General features: G+C 40.4%; 1 protein-coding gene across 4 annotated transcripts in view; it reads left to right on the top strand.

The window, feature by feature from the left end:
- Window positions 1–22716, top strand: part of TANGO6 (transport and golgi organization 6 homolog) — a 180659-nt gene that overhangs the window by 141305 nt on the left and 16638 nt on the right. For all 4 annotated transcript variants that reach the window (XR_016035983.1, XM_088830977.1, XM_088830976.1 and 1 more), the window contains one exon: window positions 6765–6878. Coding sequence is in view for 3 of the 4 variants with exons in the window: in XM_088830977.1 (XP_088687103.1) it covers window positions 6765–6878 (114 nt within the window). In the remaining variant the exon portion in view is untranslated. The remainder of the gene's footprint in view (window positions 1–6764; window positions 6879–22716) is intronic.

Here is a 22716-nt window from a genome sequence, read left to right as displayed (position 1 = left end):
TCGGGAAGATCCTCTGGAGCGGGGCATGACAACCCACTCCATGGGGAATGGAGTATTCCCTTTCTTGCCTGGAGAATCCCATGAACAGAGGAGCCCACAGGAGCCTGGTGGGCTACAGTCCATGGAGTTGCAAAGAGTCAGACGTGACTGAACGACTAACAGTACATGACTTGAATAAAAATTTCATCCAGATCTCCAAGTGAATCAGTTCAGATTTGACCATATCCCATACATTTTCTAAAGCCAAAGAACTCAAACTATGCTTGACATCATGATCTTCTCTGAACCCAGAAACTGAGACCATTTGTCTTTCCTTTCTTCTCTTAAGGAAACTGTAACATGCTGATGGCATATGATTTCCTGTTGAAAGTGTTAGAGAAGTTTCTTGGTTTGGTTAATTAGAAAGATTGTGCCAAAGCAGGTTTTGCAACATTTAAGAAGTGTCCAAAAAAAAGAAGACGTGTCATCTTTCTGGAGACCCACCTGGCCCACCCACCTCTTCTCTGTTGGAAGAAAACCAAATTTCCAAGCATACTTGGAGATGGAAATAAATGAGGCCCCACCCTACCACCCACTTACCTGTGTGTTCACTTGGTCAGATGACTTAGATTCTGAGCTTGGTTTCCTGACCTAGAAAATGGGATTAAAATATCTATAATGCAGGATTGTTACAAGGATCTAGGGATAATGTATATGCCTGGATACAGTGTATAGTGATTCATTCAACAATTGCTATTGAGAGCCAAACAGCATATATGCCAAACAGCATTCTGGATATCTTATCATTCTTCGAAATAGACATTGACTTCCATCATCTTGGTTGGGATGTTCTAGTGAGAGGAGACAGACAATAAATGATATATTTGTTAAAATATATAGTATGTTAGGGACTTCCCTGGTGGTCCAGTGGTTAAGAATCCACCTTTCAATGCAGGGGACGCAGTTTCAATCCCTGATCAGAGATCTAAGACCCCATGTGCTGTGGGGCAGCTGGGCCAGCGTGCCACAATGAAGAGCTCATGCACTGCAGCTAAGACCCGACACAGCCTAAGTAAATAAATAAGAGAGATTAAATTCATTGCCAAGGTCATGCCAGGCTGGGATTTGAATGCAGGCAGACGGTTCCTGAATCTGTGCTCTTAACGACTCCTCTGTATTGTCTCTCAGTGGATGTTTTAATTTTGTTTATAAGATTGCTTTTGTGCCCTTGAAAAAGAAGGAGAGTTGCCATATGAGAAAAGCTCCTGACAGGAAGGGTCATGCAGTTTTGTTTTAACAGCACTTGCTTTTGGCAATGAAACTTCAGAAGACAATGTATTCCCTCTGATTTGAAAAACCAGGTGTTTCCATCCCACATAATTCCTGTCTCTTCTTTTTAGATGCTTCTTCTTAGGTAGTACCCCGCGCTTGCTGTGTCATCAGTGCCAAACCAGCTGCCTTGGGTGGACTGCAAGTTTGAACATGACTGGACACCTGACAGTCTTAGTATTTCAGCCACTGAGTCCTCCTGTAGTCAGGCTACTCTTGTCCATTCGCATCAAATAAGTGGGAGATTTGGCCTGGGTTTTTTTGTAGTTGTTCATTCATTTGTTTTTCATTTGACAAATACTTCCTGAGCACTTAGTCTGTGCCAGTTATGAGACTGGAGCCAAGCCACATGCTTGGGATCCAGCTCTGAACAGAACGGAGTTTCTGTCCTCATGAAGCTGACACTCTACAGAGGACAGTTGGGTGACAAGCAAGCAAGTGAGCAAACAATGTGTCCTGTGTCAGATGGAGTGAGTGCTGAGGAAATGAATCTAGTCGGGCAAGGGCATGGAGGGAGTTTGCTGTTGTATGTGAATCTGTGAACCAGGGTGAACAGGGAAAGCTTCAGTGATGAGTGACTTAACCACACATGAAGGAGCAGGGGCAGGAGCAGATCCTGGCATTTACATGGGGAGAGGGCCTTCTGTGCTTTAACTTTTACTGTGAGTGAGATGGGTAACCAGAGCAGAGGAATGAAATTTTCTAACTTGTTGTTTTTTTTATTTCTGTATTTGTGGCTGTGCTGAGTCTTCATTGCTGCATATGGACTTTCTCTAGTTGTGTTAAGCAGGGGCTGCTCTCCATTGCAGCGCACAGGCTTCTCATTGCAGTGACTTCTGTTGTTGTAGCCACAGGCTCTAGAGTGTGGCTGTGGCGCACAGGCTTCAGTTGCTTTGCGGCATGTCGGATCTTCCCAGCCAGGGATTGAGCCAGCCTCCCCTTATTGGCAGACAGATTTTGATCCACTGGACCACCAGGGAAGTCCTATCTAATTTATTTTAAAAGTTTATTGTGTCTTCTTCTACAGGTTTTTTCACTGTCTCAGTGTAAAAGCTCAGTGAAAGCTCTTGAAGTCTTTTGTAGTCTCAGAAATGCTTGACCCCAGCATGTACTAGTGGAGAAGGAGCTTTAACTCTGGGGAAATGTGTCTTTGGCTGCAAGCTGAAGGATTTCTTCTTCATGGGTGTTTGTCATGTGTCAGGTATATGAAAGGACACAAAGGACCCAATCTCTTCTCCCCAAGGAAATCTCAGTAGACTGTGGCACACAGGAATAAATAGACAGTGGAATAGAGTGATATCCCGTCACAAGCCCAAGGTCCTGAGGGAACACAGAGCTGGGACCCTCAGGTAGGCCTGACAGGGCAGTGAGGAAGTCACATTGACTAAGCATTAGGCAGGCAGGGGAAAGGGGAAGTGTAACCTGTTTTGATATAAAATTGAACAAACCAGCCTCCATAGGCGCTTCTAACGTGATCTTATCCAGGGGTCATAGCTATGGCTCTTGGGCTTCTGAACAAAGCTGTCCACCCTGTTGGGTAGTCCAGACTTGGATACTGTCTGTGCCGTGACACTGCTTACAGGTAGGGAAGGAACATAAAAGGATATGAAAGGACCAGCCCTTTCTCAGCCTCTACTGGGAATTCAGGTTTTTCCTCTTTGTTGATGTCAAGATTTAACCTGTCTGGAAACCATTATTATTTTTCCCCAATTTCTCCTTGTTCTTGTCAAGAACTGTGTTGCTTGAAACCAAATCTTGATAGTCTCTTTCATCTTTATCGTTCTCCATGAAAAGTAAATATGATTTAAGCGAACTGCAGTGAGAGGCCCATCCTCAGAACAGCAAATAAGATATGCCCCAGGTGACAAGTGCAGGAGCAAGCCATTTGTAAGGTGGTGCCCAGAATTCCACAAACCCGGGCTTTGAAGGCTGATGCAGAGCTGTCACCTCTGATTCCACTGAATGATTTGATTTGATGACCAGATTTGTCACCATCAGTGCAGTTTCCTCGATAACAGCTCATGCACTGAGATGAGGCCTGTGTAGATGTCCTGGGAAACCTCAGGGAAGCGAACGGAGCCACCACGGTTCTGTTTCTCATCAGGTTAAGTGAGCAAGCAGAACACGTGGGAATTAGAGGCATCCTGCCTGGCCGTTAAAGTTTCTTTTTTTTTTTTCAATTGCAAGATTATTTTTATTTATTTTTAATTAGAGAATAATTGCTTTACAGTGTTGTGTTGGCTTCTGCCATACAACAACGTGAGTCAGCTGTATGTACACATATGTCTCTTCCCTCTTGAGCCTCCCTCCCACGCTCACCTCCATCCCATCCATCCCTCTTGGTCATCACAGAGCACTAGGTTGAGATCCCTGTACTATACAGTAGCTTCCTGTTAGCTGTTTTATATATGATAGTATATATATATATGTCAGTGCTACTCTCTCAATTTGTCCCACCTTAAAGTTTCTTAGTTGAGAGAAAGACAAATGATTTAGTATTGAACAAGTTAGCAGACTGACTGGATTTTAACAGAGGAAGTTTTGGGAAAGGGGAGGAAGGTGCCGTTGGAAAATTGAAATCATGCTTTCTTGATACCTGAACCCTGCTACCTCTCTTCTGAAATTTTCCAAAGTTGATTTTTGGCCCTCTTGCCATTTGTTTTATCTTTATTTATATAGTTCTGATTATGCTTGGTGTGTGCCAGCTATTTGGGGAGTGATATTTTTCCATATTTCTGTTGGCTCCTATCAAGTGTCAAATTGGTTAAACTGACCTTTAGCATTTCCAAAGCAGTCGTCGTTTTTCTCTCTGCATGGCTTTCAGAAGTGGAGATGATTTGCATAGTTTAGCCAATAAAAAAATAGCCATCCATAGTTTGGTTTATTAGATAGTTTATTTATTATTAGAATTAGGTGCATTGGCCCTTAGGGCAGGTGACATGAAGATACCATGGAATGGGTTTCTGCCCTTTGGGAAGACTTAGAAGAGAAATACTATCCCAATTCATAAATTAGTAAAGACCTTACATCATCTGTCTGTTCTCCAAAGCTTTTAGGGGGGTGGAAGGCAGTGTTGAGTATGTCCTTGGGGCTGGAGGTAAGAGCGACCAGCCATGAGAGTGACTTGTTCAGACTGACCAGATGGAAGAGAGCGGCCAGGCGTCTTCCTGGCTTGTAGTGTTTGACGAGGAGTCTACCCCACTGGCCTCCCGAAGGGCAGCATTCCGAGTTGGTTATGGGAGCTTGACCTGAACGGAAGAAGCTGTTTGTATCTTTTGATGGTATGTGCAAAACCATATTAAAATTCTGATACTTTAAAAAGCAGTTTGTACAACCGAACATGTATAATGTCATGGGATTTGGTACTGTGATGAAGGTGTTGAGGAAGGTCCAGAAACACTTCTGGTCACAGACCTCTGCCTGGCTGTCCTGAGTGGCTGGTTGCAGATGGGCTTGGTACAGTCTGGTCATAAGTCACCAAGAGCAGGAGGCCATTACAGCTGATCTCAGCAAGGTGTGGAATAACTGGTTCCTCCCAGTCACATCTTTAAGGTGGCACAGGGATTCAGGGGCTGGCCTTACAGTCAAGATGCTGTTGCCTGTCCTGACTGTGGAATAAATGCCTGACAGTCAGAGCTGATTATACACTGAGGCTTGAGGCAGAAGCATTGGATCAGGCGGGGTTCCAGGCCAGGAGGCTTTTGTCCACCAAATGTAGAAACGTGGGCCAAAACTAAACCTTGAAGTAAGCAGGCAAAAGGCTTTGGAGAGTATGTGTATTACATGGGCCTGGGCTGGCTTTCATACTTCAGTTATCAGACTGAATAAGCTAAACTTTTATGTGTCAGGAAGGCCTCGGACCTAGCTCCAACTTGTTCTCTGATTTCAGCTCTTACCTCATAAATACTAAGCCTGCAAGTGGAGGTACCTATTATACTGTTGCCTTTTTGGAGGTCACCCAAGGGACTCCTCTGAGGACTGAATTGCTTCTACCGTTAATGCCAGAGGCATGGAAGCCACTGATGGCATTGGGTTGGGGTCCCAAGTCAAAAGCAGAACCAGTTTGCTGAGTCTTATTGAAAAACAGTCCCCAGAGAGTTGAGTTTTTCTGGGATTTCCCTTCACTTGTAAGCGTCAGGCTTGTCTAATAGATGTACAACTTGATTAAATGCCAGTGCATCACAGATGCAATTATATTTAAGAACAAGCTACTTCTTCTAATCCCTTTGCCATCGCTGATTAATTAGACACTTTGAACTATGCCCAACTGTTTGAAAGCTGTGAAAAATACAACCTGCATAGTTAAAATTTCTGCACAAGCTATTTCCTCATTTGTGCCTACATGCTTTTTTTAAACCTTTTTAAAAAACCATTCTTTAAATGTAATATGTATTTATACATGTTCCCAAGCACACAATCTGGCTATTTTCTTATCATGGTTAGCAATCCTTCCAGTTGGCCAAGATATACACTCACACAGTAAATCACATAACAAAGTATGTAAGAAACCAAGTGAATAATTTAGACTTACCTTCAGATTTTTGCTGTCATTGGTGTCACTTCAAAATGTTTGTTTTTTCCTTCTCGATCTTGCACAAATACCTCATAAAGGATCATTGCTGCTGTTTCTAGTGGTATCTTTTTACGGAGGTTTTAGAATATTTTTGTTGTGCCTACCAGGAGCAGGGTGGGAGCAGGATGGCTGGTACAAGATACAGAAATTTTTCATTTCATGACGTATAATTATTACTATATATCTTGCACCATGTTTTGCAAATAATTCCCAAGTCTTTTCTGTTATAGAACTGTTCTTTAAAGTAAATGAACACTAAAAGATCCATTCCACAAGTGAAGATGCCCAGGCAGGGAGTCTCAGAAACTGACCCCTGGTGACTCCCATGGGCCCTACACTGGATTTGTAGGATGGGGTATCTGGACACACTAGAATATCAGTTTGAATATTTGTGTGTTTCCCTATCCCTGGACTGAAAATTTCATCAGTTGGCACATTGATCCTCATGCCAGGCCTTGAACTCGAAAGCCTGCTTGGCTCAATCTTCAAGGGCCTCAAGTCCCTATACCCCACTGTGTTTCAGACCAGTTTTTCTTTCTTCGTCTTGATGTCCCCAAAGTGGGGCAGGTAACAGTTCCTCCCACTTTGGAGGAGATATTTACCTCTGACCATGCCTTTATTATATGCACATATATTTCCTTCCCATTCCCTAACCTCCCTCTTGAATTCCAAACCAGATTTTGCCCCTTTCCAGAAAAGCCAGACTAAATCAAGGTCTCCACCGCTAGATCTCTCTCTCTTCATGGAGAATGAGGAAGCAGTCCATCCCTGGCTAAGCCAGATTGTTTGCAATGAATGTGTAGAAAGGGGAACACAGTTGAAAGGCTTTAGGTAATTGTGCAACTCTGATTTTTATTGACTTCGTCTTCCCTCACCCTCCTAGGTAACAGCTTGTCTGATTGCTGTGGCGAAAACAGACCATGAAGTTCAAGTGCGGAGAGCTGCCATCCACGTGATTGTGCTGCTGCTTCGGGGACTCAGCCAGAAGGCCACTGAGGTAAGTCAGTCTTTTACCATTTGCAAATTTCCTCCCTCTTTGTTCTTTATCTCTTCATCAGACTTCCTTTCACCAGGACAGGCCTGGAACCTTTTTCCTGGGTGAATTCATACAGATGAATCAGTCATCAGGGATTTTTATAGCAGGAAAATTCTATTGTTTGCATCTTCAGTGAGAGTCTCTATTTTCTCTGTATCACATTGGCAAACTGCACACTAACCTCCAGAAAAAGGACACAGGTTTATAGGTTGAGGTCCTGGGCCCCAGCGTTCCCTTCAGAGGGACAGGTTCCAGGGTGAGCTATGGACCGCACCAAGCCTGCTTTTTATAGCGTGAACTTGAGTGATTTGTCTTCCTGACTCGTTTCATTGTTCATATGTAATCACTAAAGGGCTTCATTTCAAATGTCTCCTTTCTAGCTGTGAGTGCAATCCATGAGATTTTAGTTGTTGCATAAATTAAACTTTTATTCCTCCTCCAAGTGGGTTTGGCTGGATTTCTCCCCAGTGTGTGGCCAGTCTAGGAAGAAAGTATATCTATTCACGTGTGTGCTGAGAATGAATGACCTCTAAATTAATTTTCTGCTTGATTTTATTGGAAACACATTCCCAGTTGACTTTATAAAGAGAGTTTGCATTAATAATTCACTTCTTGGCATCCACAATGCTTGTCTACGGCTGGCACATCAGTGTTTAACCAAGTGTCAGTGAAGCCATTAGGAAAGTGTTTTGTTAGACATTTGGCTTTGTTCATGCTAGAATTTTGCCAAATCGAGTTCCTGACACCATTTTTGTACAAGCATTAGTTATCTCCCAGTTATTTTATCTAGGACCTTGATTGGAGTGGGGTACAGAGAGATCATAACTTCACATTTCAGATAATGGTTTTAGGGTACTCACTGCTCTTGTTGAGAATCTGCTGTACAAAATGGAATTTAAAAAGTCAGTGGTTTTTTTTTTTACCCACTGTCAAAATCTACAAAACCCTTGACAAATATAGCATTGTTACGTAAGTTGTTAACAACAGAGGGTAAGGAGTATACAGGAATCTTCTGTTTTGTCCTTGCAGCTTTTCTGTAAGTCTAAAATTATGTCAAAATAAAAATTTATTTTAAAAATTGAGTTACAACACTATTAAGCTAAATCTTTAAAACTCTGTAAGTGCACACACCCTTACTCAGTGAGAGAGAGAGAGAAAGTGTGTGTGTATGTGTGTAGCATAGCAAATGTCTGGTTAGTAAAATGCAAGAAGAAATAGAAACGCTATCCAGATTTTTTCACATCTGTACGTAGCCACTGAAAGCAACACTGCTTGTCTCACCAGTACTGAAATAATTTGTAGCCATGGAAGGTTTGTGTCACTTTCAAAAAGCCATGTGAATGAAAAACCTGTTCTCCAAACTGTCTCCAGTCTGTACTCACTGAAATTTATAAATTGTGCTTACTCAGTGAATAAAGAAAAGGAAATGAGATGGGATGAGTGTATGATTTCTCTTCCTGTTGCACCCTTGAGACCAGGTGTGTTAAGTCTTGTCATCGTAGGTGTGATTATCATCAGGGACACTTTAATGAGAAGCGGAGATAACCACAGAGCTTTCAATGTAAGATTTTCTTCACTGCTCTGTTTTGCCCCCAGGAACAGCTGAAATGAAAATGCCACTTTGTTGGTGAAGTTTTGTTTTGTTTCCTCTTAATCACTGTCTCTCAAGCTGCAGAGTGCCAAAAGATAATCCTAGGTTTCAGTGAATTCTCTGTTTCTTGTGGATGTGCTGGCCTACAAACTGTGGTCCCGGCAGCTTGAAAGGAAAGCAAAGAGTCCAGTAAGAAGTAGAGTTACAGAAAATCAGGAGATAGATTAAAATCAGAGAGGGAAGACGTTACCACCCCCACCGATGTGGTAGCTTTTACCTCTTTCCCATTTGTACATAGCTAAAATAGCCACTTTGGAGGGAAATATAGCCTTCTCTTTCTTAATGAAACACTTTCTCTGCTTAGCCTTGTTTTGGCCTTATGATCATATCTGTTTATTTACTCATTCCCAAGTATAACCTGCAGTCAGAAGGGAACCCCCTTTATAAGCTAATTCTGCCTTACCTTTGCTGAAAATTGAATTTACAAGGAATACCCAGGAGAGGAGATAAGTTTAGACCTGTGCTTTCTGTTGGCCTCAGAGTTAAGAATACCCCTCCTTATCATGGAGATTATGAGATGGGAGACAGCATGGGAAAATTGTGCCTAATTCTCCAGTTCTTCCTAAGTTAAGTCTTTGCAAGGTGACTTGTTTATTCTAAGAATTGTAAATGTTTAAAACATCCATATTATTAGAACATTCATTCATTCCAAAGACAGTAATGAATAATTGGAACAGTAATGGCTGAGCAACAGCCTACCAGTTGTATCTGGGAGGCATGCAGTGCATTAGGGGTGCATGCATGCTCAATTGCTAAATCGTGTTCAGTTCTTTTGCGACCCCATGGACTGAAGCCCACCAGGCTCCACTGTCCATGGAATTTTCCAGACAAGAATACTGGAGTGGGTTGCCATTTCCTTCTCCAGGGGATCTTCCCTCAGGGATCATACCCTCATCTCATACATTGGCTGTTGGCTTCTTTACCACTGAGCCATCAGGAAAGCCCTTTTAAAGATTTTTGAATGAGTGATTTGCTGTGACCAGAGGCTCTCAGAATCTCTTAGGAGCAATAGTTCAGGATCCATTAATTCAGTGTTCACACAATTTTATAGAACATAACTATTAATATTACGAATAACAAGAATCAACTATATATACACTGGGGGAAAAGTTGAGTATCTTAAGAAAAAGAACGAATGATTTGGGGTTGACCACAGTTCTAGATTTATGTGGGTAACTAATACCTCAGTCCTCTGCATAGTTAACTGAAAGTTGACTTAGAAGAACTGTGAGGGACTTCCCTGGCAGTCCAGTAGTTAAGACACTGCACTACCACTGCAGGGGGCATGGGTTCCAGCCCATGGGTTTGATCCCTGGTCAGGAAACTAAGATCCTGCATGGTGTGGTCAAAAAAAAAAAAAAACTGTGAAATACTTTAAAACTTTGCACACAGGTTTGTACTGACTAAGTATTGTGGCATTTTAATATTGAAACTTTCTCCCTTGTTTTTTAACATTAAAAAGTAATTACAGCACATATCATTTCTTCCTTCTAATCCCTAATTTTAAGTGACAGAAGAATATAATGGGAGATAAGTAAGTCGGCTTTAGAATTTATTCCTTCAAGATGACAACCAACCCTCAACACCATCTTGTATCTTCAAAAATAAGCAAAATCTGGAAGCATCTTCAGGGAGAAGAGTTTGAGATTAATTATTAATTGATGGTTGAGTCAGGTTAAGAGCCAAATCCAGGCCTCCACCTAGGAATTTTTTTTTAATATTTATTTATTTATTTGGTTGTGCTGGGTCTTAGTTGCAGCTTGTGGGACCTAGCTCCCCAACCAGGGATTGAATCCAGGCCCCCTGCATTGGGAGCACAGAGTGTTAGCCAGTGGACCACCAGAGAAGTCCCAGGAATGGTTTTTAATTCCTTTTTTTGAGTCCAGTGTTGGACTCTGATACTAGAAGTCTGTTCCCAGTAACATTAGGAATAGTGGGTTCACTAACTTTTGTGCAGTTGGAAGTTGTTCTCCTACTTTTCTGTGAGAGAGAAGGCAAAAACCAAAGAAAAAGAAAAGATTTGTGTATGATGTTATGTTTTTTTTAATGACAGCAGTCACACATGTTTCATCCAAAAGATTAGCGAATGCATCCTGGGTTCATCTTGTGCCTGTCTGCCCAGACTGAGAACTAGAACCCAAGGGGGATGTGACAATCTCTGATGCGTCAGGTTATAAGTGAACTGACAGACTACATGGAATCTTTTCTTCATTTTATTGGCTTTGCTTTACCCCCAAAGTTATTTTGACATTTGTTGTGGGGCTTTTTGGTGCTATGGGTGCAGTTAAACGAGCCCAGTTTCCTCCTCAGAGCTGGTTCCACAGACACTACTCCTTTTAACAGATCAGAGGTTCCATATGACGAGCAAATGAAAAGAACATTTATTTAAAAAATGACTGCAGTCCAGGTAATAATTACTCCTTTGTAAACTTTGAAAAAGAGCTAGGGAGAGCCCTTTTAAGACTGAAATTAAGGAGCATCACCCCTTCCTGGGAGCATAAAGCCACTGCCAGTTGAGCAAGGCAGGAGTTCTGTCTATCATCCACTACTGGCCCGGGCTTAGGTGTTTACCTATTGATAGTATTAATAAAAGGCATTTAATAGGAATTCAGCATTTTGGGACATTGTTTATGATGCCCTGGAGACAGAGGCACAGAGGGGTTTTAAAGTATGTTGTATCCCCCACAGACAGTTCCCTCTGAGTCACTCTTAGAGATTCTTCTTGCTGTTGCTCCATTTCAGTCTTAGAGAAAAAATCCTCTTAGGCCCTGAATCAGTTTCCTAGGGCTACCATAACAAGTACCTCAAATGGGGTGGCTTAAAACAACAAAACTTTACTGCCTTGGGACTCCCCAGGGTGGTTCAATGGTTGGAACTCTGTGCTTCCATTGCAGGGGGGCATGGGTTTGATCCCTAGTGAGAGAACTAGGATCCCACATGCCACATCAAAAAAATATAAAATGAAATGAAATAATTTAAAAACAATATAATAAAGTAAAATATTTACTGTCCTACAGTTCTGGAGGCCAGAAGTGTATAATAAAGTGGACTATGTTCTCTCTGAGGTCAATTGGGAAATTCTTCCTTGCTACTCCTCAACTTACAGTGGTTTGCCGGCAATCCTTAGTGTTTATTGGCTTGACACTGCTTTCTTCCAGTCTCTGCTTCTATGGTGATCTGCATGCTCCCTCTACGTCTGTCATTACATGGCTTTCTTCCTGTAAGGACACCAGTCATATTGGGTCAGGAGCCAACCCTGCTCCAGCATGACCTTATCTTAACTAACTGTATCACTCCAACTCTGTTTCCAAGTAACGTGAGGTCATATTCTGAGGTACTGGGCATTAGGACCTAAACATAGGGGGAGTAGAAGACAAAATTTAACTCATAACAGGCCCTTAGGATTCCATAGTCCTTTCTGTCTTGTGCTTATGCTTCTCCACCTGTTCGTTATTGTTGCATCTTGAGAAGAGCCTGTTCTGTGTGGAGTATCTCAAATATCAAAGACAACAATGATGAGGATTATAGTGGGGATATTGTTATTATTATCATTACCACCATAACCACCACTCATGTCTGATCCATAGATTTGCTGGGTTGTTGAATGACTGTTGAAAACCCACCAAAGATCATTTTATATCCAATCCAAATGAATAGGAAATTTCTTTCATGACTGGAACTTTAGAACCTTATACTTTCTGTCATGTCAGCCCCTCACCCTCAGCCATCTCAGATTTTGCAGTTGAGCCTTTCAACTCTGCAAGCATCTCACAATTGCATACATCACCTCATTCCTCCTCATGATTGGTACCAACTTGACTGGGAAAATGCACAAGAGCCTAGAAGCTTTGTAGTTATTGAACCAAAAGGACTTATATGTTTGGACTTGATTTAACCTCCAACACTGTTTTTTCACCCTTTCTTGCCTACCACAAGGAAGCAGTGGATATAGCACCACAAAATAAGAGGAATCGTGTTATCTGATCTCATAAAGCAGGTACTGAGCTAGTATGTTGCTGTATTGTCTCACTTGATTCTCTCAGGACCGCTGAGGGGTAGGTGTTGTTACCTCCATTTTACAGATCGCTAAAGGAAGCCCTTCAGAAGTTAAACAAACCAGTCAAGCTCACACAGCTAGTATTGAGTGATAGAGGTTTAAGCCCTGGCTGCATTTCTCTAAGGCCTGTGCTCTAGCTGGCTTTACTGTTCTGAACCTTAAACTGCTTATTTTTTAAAAAACAAAGAGTGGATAAAGATTGTTTTTTAATGCAAAGAATTATACCAATAATATGTGAAAATATACAATAAGCAGTCACTGGTTTAATTTCCCATGCTGAGAATGTTTAAAGCAATGTTGCGGTTTATTGAGTGAAGACTCGGTACCAAGTTTCAGTTCCTGTTTAGTCATATACTTTCTCTGTCAATAGCAAGTTCTCATCCCTTCCCTCTAGCGAGGTATTGCCAAGAAATTGTGATGACTTTCTTTACTTCCTAAGACCCAGTCAGACTAGAAGCGCAACTTTTCAAAAGTTCATTCCCACACATTAAAAATTAAATAAATGTTTAGTCAGTAATGAATGCTTGTTTTTCCAAGGATCTCTACCATCTCTCAAATATAAGATTTCTATATGGGATAGTGATTCAGAAGTCATGCCTCGAAACGCCTGAGTTAAATAGGGTTTGCAGCTAGATAACCCTGGAGATTGTCAGGGGCATTTTTCAGCTGTGTATTTGTTCCAGGCTCTGAGCCAGGGTCTGAGAGAGCCACTGGAAAGTTGTCAGGAGAGGAGCAGAACCAGGCTGGAGACAGACCCAGCCTGAGGGAAGCTGGTGAACAGAGGTCCAGGTCCAGGTCCAGGCAGACAAAGATGCTTCTGCAAGGCCACTGCTGCTGACCCAAAGGAAGGTAAAATGACCGTGCTCTGTCCATCAATAGCACAGTACCCCTTCTCCCCTCACCTTGTAGGTTTTTCTGACCTAATTTCTAAAATTGAGATATAACTGACATAACTCGTATCTATAAAATTAGTCTGCAATTCAAAGGTTTTAGTTTATTCATTAAGTTGTGCAGGCATCACCACCATTTACTCCAGAGCGTTTCATTACTCCCAGAAAGCAGCTTTGTACTCATTAGCATTTATTCCCCCACGACCCCCTCCAACCCATGGTGACCACTACTTCCTATGGATATCTAATATGGATACCCTACTTTCTGCCTGTGGGTTTGCCTTTTCTAGATAGTTCATATAAAAGAGAACCATAATATGCACCCTTTTGTGTCTGGCTCCTTTCACTTAGAATAATGTGGTCAAGATCATCCATATTGTAGCGTGTATCAGGTTTCATTACTTTGTATGGCTGAATAATATTCCACTGTGTGGATCTAGCATATTTGTTCATTCATTCATTGATGGACATTTGGGTTATTTCCACTTTTCGGCTATTTTAAATAATGTTGCTATGAGCATTTGTGTACAGGATTTTGTGCAACATATGTTTGCAGTTTTCTTGGATATATACCTGGGAGTGGAATTGCTGGGTTGTATGGTGCCTCTATGTTTAGCTTTTTGAGGAACTGCCAGACTGTTCTCCTGCTGCACCATTTTTTATTTCTACCAGCAGCTCATGAGGGTTCCAAATGTTCCACATTCTCATTAGCTCTTGTTATTGTCTATCATTTACCAGATTTACAGCCATCCTACTGGGTGTAAAGTGGTGTACTTTATTTATTTTAGATTTTATTGTAGTTGATTTACAATGTTACGTTAGTTTCTAATATACAGCACAGTGATTCAGTTACATGTATTATTTTTCATTGTAGGTTATTACATGACACTGAATATAGTTCCCTGTGCTATTCATATTCAGTAGGACCTTATTGTTTATCTGTTTGTATAAAGTAGTTTGTATCTGCAAATCCCAGACTCCTCATTTATCCTTCCTCCCCTTTGTCCATTTTGGCAACCATATGTTTGTTTTCTGTGTCTGTGAGTGTTTCTGATTCATAAATATTTTAGATCCCACATGTCAGTGGTATCATATGATACTTGTCTTTCTCTCTCTGGCTTACTGCACTTAATAGAATCTCTAAGTCTATCCATGTTGCTGCAAGTGGCATTATTTCATTCTTTTTATAGTTGTGTAGTATTCCATTGTATATATGTGACCATATCTTCTTTATTGATTTATCTGTTGATGGACATTTAAATTGCTTCTGTGTCTTGGCTATTGTAAATAGTGCTGCAATGAACATACATCTTTTTGAATTATGGTTTTGTCCAGGTATATGCACATAAATGGGATTACATGATCATATGGCAACTTTATTTTTAGTTTTTTAGGAACTTCCATACTGTTATCCATAATGGCTATACCAGCTTACATTCCCATCAGCAGTTTAGGAGGGTTCCCTTTTCTCCACACCCTTTCTATCATTTATTGTTTGTGGAGATTTTACTGATGGCCATTAATGATGGCCATTCTGACTGGTATGTATTTTTTTAACTTAGTAATTTTTATTTGATTTCTCTGATAATTAACGTTGTTGAGCATCTTTTCCTATGTCTATTGGCCATCTGTATGTCTTCTTTGAAGAAATATCTATTTACATTTTCTGCCTATTTTCTTTATTCTAAAATTTTTATTTAATAAATGGTACAAAGCACAATGCCAAAAACATTAACAGTTAAAATTTCACCAAAAGAAAAAATACTATAGAATACATAGTTGTAAAAAGCTACATTAAGTTATTTTACAACTGCCTCAGGCTGCAAAAAGAAAAAAAACCTAATGCCATACCTAAGTTATCCGTCTCTCAAAATAATGCCATTTATGTTATAAACCATGAGCACCCCATCAAAAGATGGGAACTGCTTTTGTTCTCATATATATATATGACTGTATCACTTTGCTATACACCTGAAACAAACACAACACTGTAAATGAAACATAGTACAATATAAAATAAAAATAAGTAACAGACCTTTGGGGCTTTACACAGAGTTAGAATTCCTATCAGAGGGATAACAGCACCACAGCCGCACTGAATCCTCATGAAGGAGGCACACGAATGACTGAATTACAGGAGTTACAGGAATGAGAGCTGCTCACTTCCCAGAAACTACAGCTCACAGAAAGCCAACAAAGGCACGAGATACAGACCATTTACTTACGAATGTGTAAAACTCAAGAAAGTCCACATTATTCCTACAACATGTTGACAGTGCTTCAGAATTCACACAATACTAATTTTCTTTTGGCTCTGGTTAAATTATATATACCAGTTTATAACAAATGGTAAAATCTGTAACTCTGTTCAAAGTTGTAAAAGATTACTTAAGAATGGTTTCTTGTATTTTTATGCCACCTTTATAGTTCTGGTTTCTCATTTCTTAATTAGTAAATTCAGCGTGCAGGTTCTATCCCAGGCTAATTTATACACTTCAGGAAGGAACGGCCTCTTGAATCCACAGAGTGTTGAGGTGGGGAGCCCCCAACCACGTCAGATTCATTTCACATATGATAATATACATGTTTCAATGCCATTCTCCCAAATCATCCCACCCTCTCCCTCTCCCACAGAGTCCAAAAGACTGTTCTATACATCTGTGTTTCTTTTGCTGTCTTGTATACAGGATTATCATTATCCTCTTGCTATATTCCATATATATGTGTTAATATACTGTATTGGTGTTTTTCTTTCTGGCTTACTTCCCTCTGTATAATAGGCCATTTTCTGCCTAATTTTTGATTGGGTTATTTGTCTTATTGAGTTGCATGAGCTATTTGTATATTTGGGAAATAAAGCTCTTGTTGGTTCCATTGTTTGAAAATATTTTCTCCCTTTCTGTAGGTTGTTTTTTTTTTGTTTATGGTTTCCTTTGCTATTCAAAAACTTATTAGTTTGATTAGTGCTCATTTGTTGTTGTTGTTTGCTTTTTTTTCTATTGCCTTGGAAGATTGACGTAAGAAATATATGCATTCCTTTTCCCCATTCTCTTTATACAACCACATTACAGGTTTTACTATATAGCATTTAGTGTTTATATTATTATGACTGTAACTATTATCTATAGCTGAGCCATGTAATACGATTATGTGATTTATGTCAGATTTATGATTTATGTTCTCTTTTAAGAGTTTTGTGGTGCCATGTCTTATATTTGCCTTTAAGTCATTTTGAATTTATTTTTGTGTTCGTATTAAGTGTTCTGACTTGCATGCCACTGTCCTGCTTTCCCAGCATTACTTGTCAAAGAGACTGTATTTTCTCCACTGTATACTCTTGCCTCCTTGTCAAAGATTAATTGACCATAGGATTTGGGTTTATTTCTAGGCTGTATTTGGAGAAGGCAGTGGCACCCCACTCTTGCCTGGAAAATCCTATGAACGGAGGAGCCTGGTAGGCTGCAGTCCATGGGGTCATGAAGAGTTGGACACAACTGAGCGACTTCACTTTCACTTTTCACTTTCATTCATTGGAGGAGGAAATGCCAACCCACTCCAGTATTCTTGCCTGGAGAATCCCAGGGATGGGGGAGCCTGGTGGGCTGCCGTCTGTGGGCTTACACAGAGTCAGACACGACTGAAGCAACTTAGTATCAGCAGCAGCAGCTAGGCTGTATTATGTTCCATTGATCCATATGTTTGTTTTTATGCCAATGCCATGTTGTTTTGATTACTGTAGCTTTGCAGTAATGTCTGAAGTCTGGAAGGATTTTGCCTCCATCTTTGTTCTTTTTCCTCAGAATTGGAACCATATAAATGGTTTTGGATTCCATATAAATTTTAAGGTTATTTGTTCTAGTTCTATGAAAAATGTGGGTAATTTGATATGGGTCACATTAAATCTGTAGATTGCTTATTATGGTCATTTTAACAATATTAACATTTCTATTCCAAGAGCGGGGATTATCTTTCTGAATCATTTTCAGTTTCCTTTTTCTATGTTTTATAAAGTTCTCAGCATATAAGTCTTTCACCTCCTTTGTCAGGTTTATTTCCAAGTATTTTTTTTTCAATACTATATTAGAGGTGATTGGGTTTTTACTTTCCTTTTCTGATATTTCACTATTAGTGTAAAGAAATGCAACAGGTTTCTGTATATTAATCTTGTGTCCTGCTGATTAGATGCTTTTTAAAATGTTTACTCTTACATTTCTAAGTAGCATGCTTATACATTTATTTCTTGATTTTTCAGTTCATTTAATGACTTCTGACTAGATCTAATATGTGCAAGTGGGATGTAGTCATTGTGTTCCTCAGGTATAAAAAACTGGCCTGCAGTGAGAAGGAATGAAACAGCAGAGTATATGTGGCTTAGACTTAGAGCATGAACTCTAGGACTAGAATGTCTAAGATTGAGTCCCCTTGGTTTCCTCATCTGTAAAATGGGGATAATAATAGTTCCATTTTTTAGGGTTGTTGTGAGAATTAAATGAACTTCTTTATATAAAGTATTTGGAATGTGTAGGTTCTAAAAACTCAATATGTATTAGTTATTATTAGTGTGCCCCCCACAAATATATGCATTCCTCTTCCCCATTCTCCCTATACAACTACATTACAGTTTTTACTGTGCAGCATTTAATGTTTATATTATTCTGACCATAACCGTTAGCCATAGCTGAGCCATGTAATATGATTATATTTCCTTTCTTATATGAATTCCACCTTTCTCTGAGGTTAATAAATGTCTCAGGTTTACAGTTGTTCCTTTTGTATAAATCTACTATGAATTCATCCCCAGGCTCTGCTAAAAGTTTATGAATCTCTTAAAACTTTCAAATACATCAAGTACTCTAATATCTTCATATGACTTCTACAACCCTTCATCCGCTGGCTCTTCTCTGGACCCATTACTTTCTAAACCTGTTGCAAGATTTAAGAATAGAACACTTAAAAGCTCATGATGCTCTGTGTGCATGGGCAATACTTATGAACAGGTGGACTTTATAGGAGGGTGATCTGGCCAATTCATTGGGAGATTCTGACTTATTTTGAAGTCTTGTCTTTGAGTCTGGTTAGAGAAGAACTGTCTTGTCTCCTTCCTAGAGGATGTGAGCCTGGCTGCCATTCTGAAAGATAGGTGGAAGGAGGAGGAGGGCAGTCTCACCATTCATTGTGTGGACTTTCACATAATTGTTCTTTTTTCAACATGGCAACCTCATCCTTATCTATATCTGACGTCCATCTATCCAGAGTCTCTCTAATTGGACCTCAAAATGATAAAACTCTAGACTTATGCTGTGGTTGGGGAGGGGCAGCCACCTGGATACACAGAGTGGAGGGCATTAGGGGACCTAATACTACTCATACACACTTCTAACCAGGGCTTCTGTTCATCTCCATGTTAAGAAGTATAGCTCATCAACTCCTGAAGTTTTTTGCATTTCTGTGGTGCATTAGACTTGCTTCTGGGCTTCTTAGATTTAAGAATCAACTTACCATCCAAATCAAGATACTTCTGAGAGGACATTATTAATAATTATAGCATCACAGTAGATGTAATCCATACTAACCTGGGCAAATCAGAACCATGACCTTAGGATTCATCCAGCTGCTTTCTAGCATCTAAACTTTTGTTGCCATGGCCTTGTTAGTTCTTTTTGTTCTGACAGCAGCTTGACCAGTGATGGTAGCCCAGTGTGGCATCTTACGTCTAACACTGAGATATTCTCTCTCTGGCCTCAAATGCAAAAATTCCAGGCAGGAAACATAATGTGCCAGCTAAGATCAGATACCCATCCCAGGTCAGCCAGCGTGGCTGGGCCAAGTGGGGCATGTGGAGTTGCTGATTTGTATAAAACCAGGTTCAGCCTCCCCCTTAGCCATTTATGAGAGAAGAGGCTGGAGCCAGCGCCTGGGAGTAGGGGATAGTCCCATAGATTTCCTCAACAGTAACTTGGCCAAATCAATATGACATTAGTGATGGATTTAAGAAGTAAAACTGAAAAGATTGGGACTCAGTACTGTACTGTTTCTGCTAAAATATAAGTGTACAACATTTTCTAGTGATAACATAAGTGACAGTTTGGAAGACCTAACATTTAAAGACTGCTCCCTTTCTGCCTCTTCTGCATAATCATTTACATAGATTTGCATATGTTAGAACCTGAGTTGTCTTCCTCTTCTGCATCACACTTAAGCTATTTTATTTTCTGTAAGATAGCTTTATCCTTACCCTTCCTAATCTGATCTAAAATCGCCAAGAAGATACTGTCATTTAAGCACAGAATTTTGAAATGTTCATGGTGGAAAAGGCCTTAGAGACTATTTCATTTACAATTCACAAAAAATTTCACTTTGCTTATTAGCTCCATGAGTTGCTCCTTCAACGTGAGGTGTCCATGGTCAAATAACTTTGGAAAATGCAGTGTAGTGCTGTATACTCCCCTCTTGGAGATTCTGTGTACATTTGCCTGTTAAGGGGTTTGAGAAGTCCTGCAACAAAGAAAACTAGCAGCTTCCTCAGCTCCTCAGCCATTTACCAAGGAACCCTGTTTTCATTATAAGCTTGCCAAGTAATAATGTTCCATGGGATATACTTTGGAAAATAATCCAACCATCCTATTTTATGAATGAAGAAACGAAGTTCATGAAGAGACTGCAGTTACGATTTTCCAAAGGTAATGCCAGGAAGGATTAGCACTGTTTCCAGTTATTCTTGGGAGCTTACGTTGGTCAAGGGCTCACAAGAATATAGTATCTCTGCCTCTTCCTCTTGCTTAATTCTCTCATCTACTTGAACAAGGTTCACCTTTTTATGCACAGTGTCTTAGGTCACGTCATGAAGGTGAATTGGAGTACAAGGTAACCATCATGTGTGGAAACATCAATGTCAGCTCCCTTTCTCTAGATCAGAACCAACATACTTTGATTACAACAAGTTATTTTAACAAATATTTTTGAGTTCCCCTTTTTATCCTCCTGAAATGAAACGTTTAGCTCCATAACCTACCTGTATTTTAAAATCAATGTAATATTTAACTATAATATAAAGAAGGAATGAAAGAATAGTATTTTATAACAACATATATTTTAATATAGAAATATATAGGCCAACTCTAAAGATACAATGAACTGTTTAATTCCTCTTCTATGTAGAATCACCATGAATGTAACGGCTACAAATACAAATCAATAATAAATATCTTATACCAGCTACTGAGAAGTAAGTTGAATAGCCTGATTTTCCAAACTGGTAAACTGCTCTCTGTAAAATTCCAAACAAATAAACATATTATCTTCTCTCAATTTATATAGTTCTTGCATTCTTAAAAAATTCAGTGTATAATACAACCTAGTGAAAATACTTTTATTGAACATTTATTATATGGTAGCACATATATTTAAGTGCTTTAAATTAATCCATTTAATTTTCATAATGATCCCACTTAGGTATGATTAATATCCCCATTTTATACATGGGGAAACTAAGACAGAAGATAAGTAACTTGTTCAGCAACTATTTAATAGTAAGTTACAGCTCAGTCAGTGAACCCTGGCAGTGCAGCTCCTGAACTTGTGCTCACAGGTTCTGTGACTATCATCTGAAGGACTCAGAAACTGAGTCACTTGGGCATTTCCTACATAGAACACAGCTAGTGGAAGGCGGCTTTGGATCCTGGAAACCAAAAGGAAAACGGACCGGAGTCTCTCTTTAGTGTTGGTTTACTGTCTGCCCTGGAGAATGACAGAGAGGGAGAGGAGAGTGTTGGGACCAGCCTCGGACCCAGACGCCCTGCTCCTGGGAACTGCCAGAATGAACTGTTCAGAGAGCAGAGACAGGAAACAGCCCAGGCTTCATTTTTATTCTTCCTCGTGTTCCTCTGCTGCTGCTGCTAAGTCACTTCAGTCGTGTCTTGACTCTGTGCGACCCCATAGATGGAAGCCCACCAGGTTCCCCCGTCCCTGGGATTCTCCAGGCAAGAACACTGGAGTGGGTTGCCATTTCCTTCTCCAATGCATGAAAATGAAAAGTGAAAGTCATGTCGCTCAGTCGTGTCCGACCCTTAGCGACCCCACGGACTGCAGCCTACCAGGCTCCCCCGTCCATGGGATTTTCTATGCAAGAGTACTGGAGTGGCTTGCCATTGCCTTCTCCGCTCGTGTTCCTCTAGCCCTTGCCCAGAGCATAAGCCAACCATGGACTATGCCATCTAGCAACTTCTCATAATGGACCCAGAACTGAAAAGAAAGGGAGCTGAAAAAAACTGAAAGAGACACAGTACCTCTGGGGCTGCAGGCTGGGAAGTGAGAGGCTTGGGACTTACCTCCTACCATGCAGCCTGATTGAGAATCTGCTCTTCCTCTAAGAGTGATTGTGATAGGCCTCTGGGTTGCAAAACCCACTTATCTTTGCTCCATCCTCTGAAAGGGCGAGGTTCTGACTAAGGGTAGTCTCCTTGGAGTAACTTAAAAAGACAATTTGGATTAATGCTCTGTGGTCTGTTCCAGCTCATTGCTCATCATCCCAGAGTGTGTTTGCTCTTAGCAAATCTGCTCCAAACAAATTGTGTGTTCTCTGAGGTTTAGTATTTAATAATGATGTAACTAACATTGTATTAAGGGCCTACTGTATGCCAGGCAAAGCAGTAAGTTCTTTTGTTTTTTGACTGTGTCAGGTCAGGTCTTAGTTGCAGAACGCGGGCTTAGTTGCTCTGTGGCATGTGGGATCTTAGTTCCCTGACCAGGGATTGAATCTGCATCCCCTGGATTGGAAGGTGATTCTTAATCACTGGACCCACCAGGGAAATCCCAAGCACTGAGTTCTTCGCATGCTTTATCTCATTGAATCCTGACAACCCTGTGAGATAATTACGCTCATAACCCTATTTATGGGTAAGAAAATTGAAGTCCGAAAAGCTTACATTTAGATGCCCAGGTCAGACAGAAGAGAGCTGAGTCAAACCCAGGCTGCTTCATTGCCAGCTTGGCTGTTCTGAAGGAACTAAGAATAGGCCTGAGATTATACTTGAGGAAGAGGTAAACTGTTACAAGTGTACTGGGACAAACCTGGATCCCTAGGACTTCTTTCCTTCACCGCAGGACTTCTGCTCTTTAATTCTTCTGATTAGCAGATATTCAGTTACTCAGTGTGGTAAGAGAGCAGCCAAAGAGATCTTTCTGAAATGCAAATCTGAAGAC

This window comes from Moschus berezovskii, chromosome 22, assembly GCF_049115385.1.
Source record: "Moschus berezovskii isolate FMDL1 chromosome 22, NW_MosBer_1.0, whole genome shotgun sequence".
NCBI lineage: Eukaryota > Metazoa > Chordata > Mammalia > Artiodactyla > Moschidae > Moschus > Moschus berezovskii.
The sequence above is the reverse complement of the archived record's forward strand: the minus strand, read 5'-3'. Positions and strand labels throughout refer to the sequence as shown.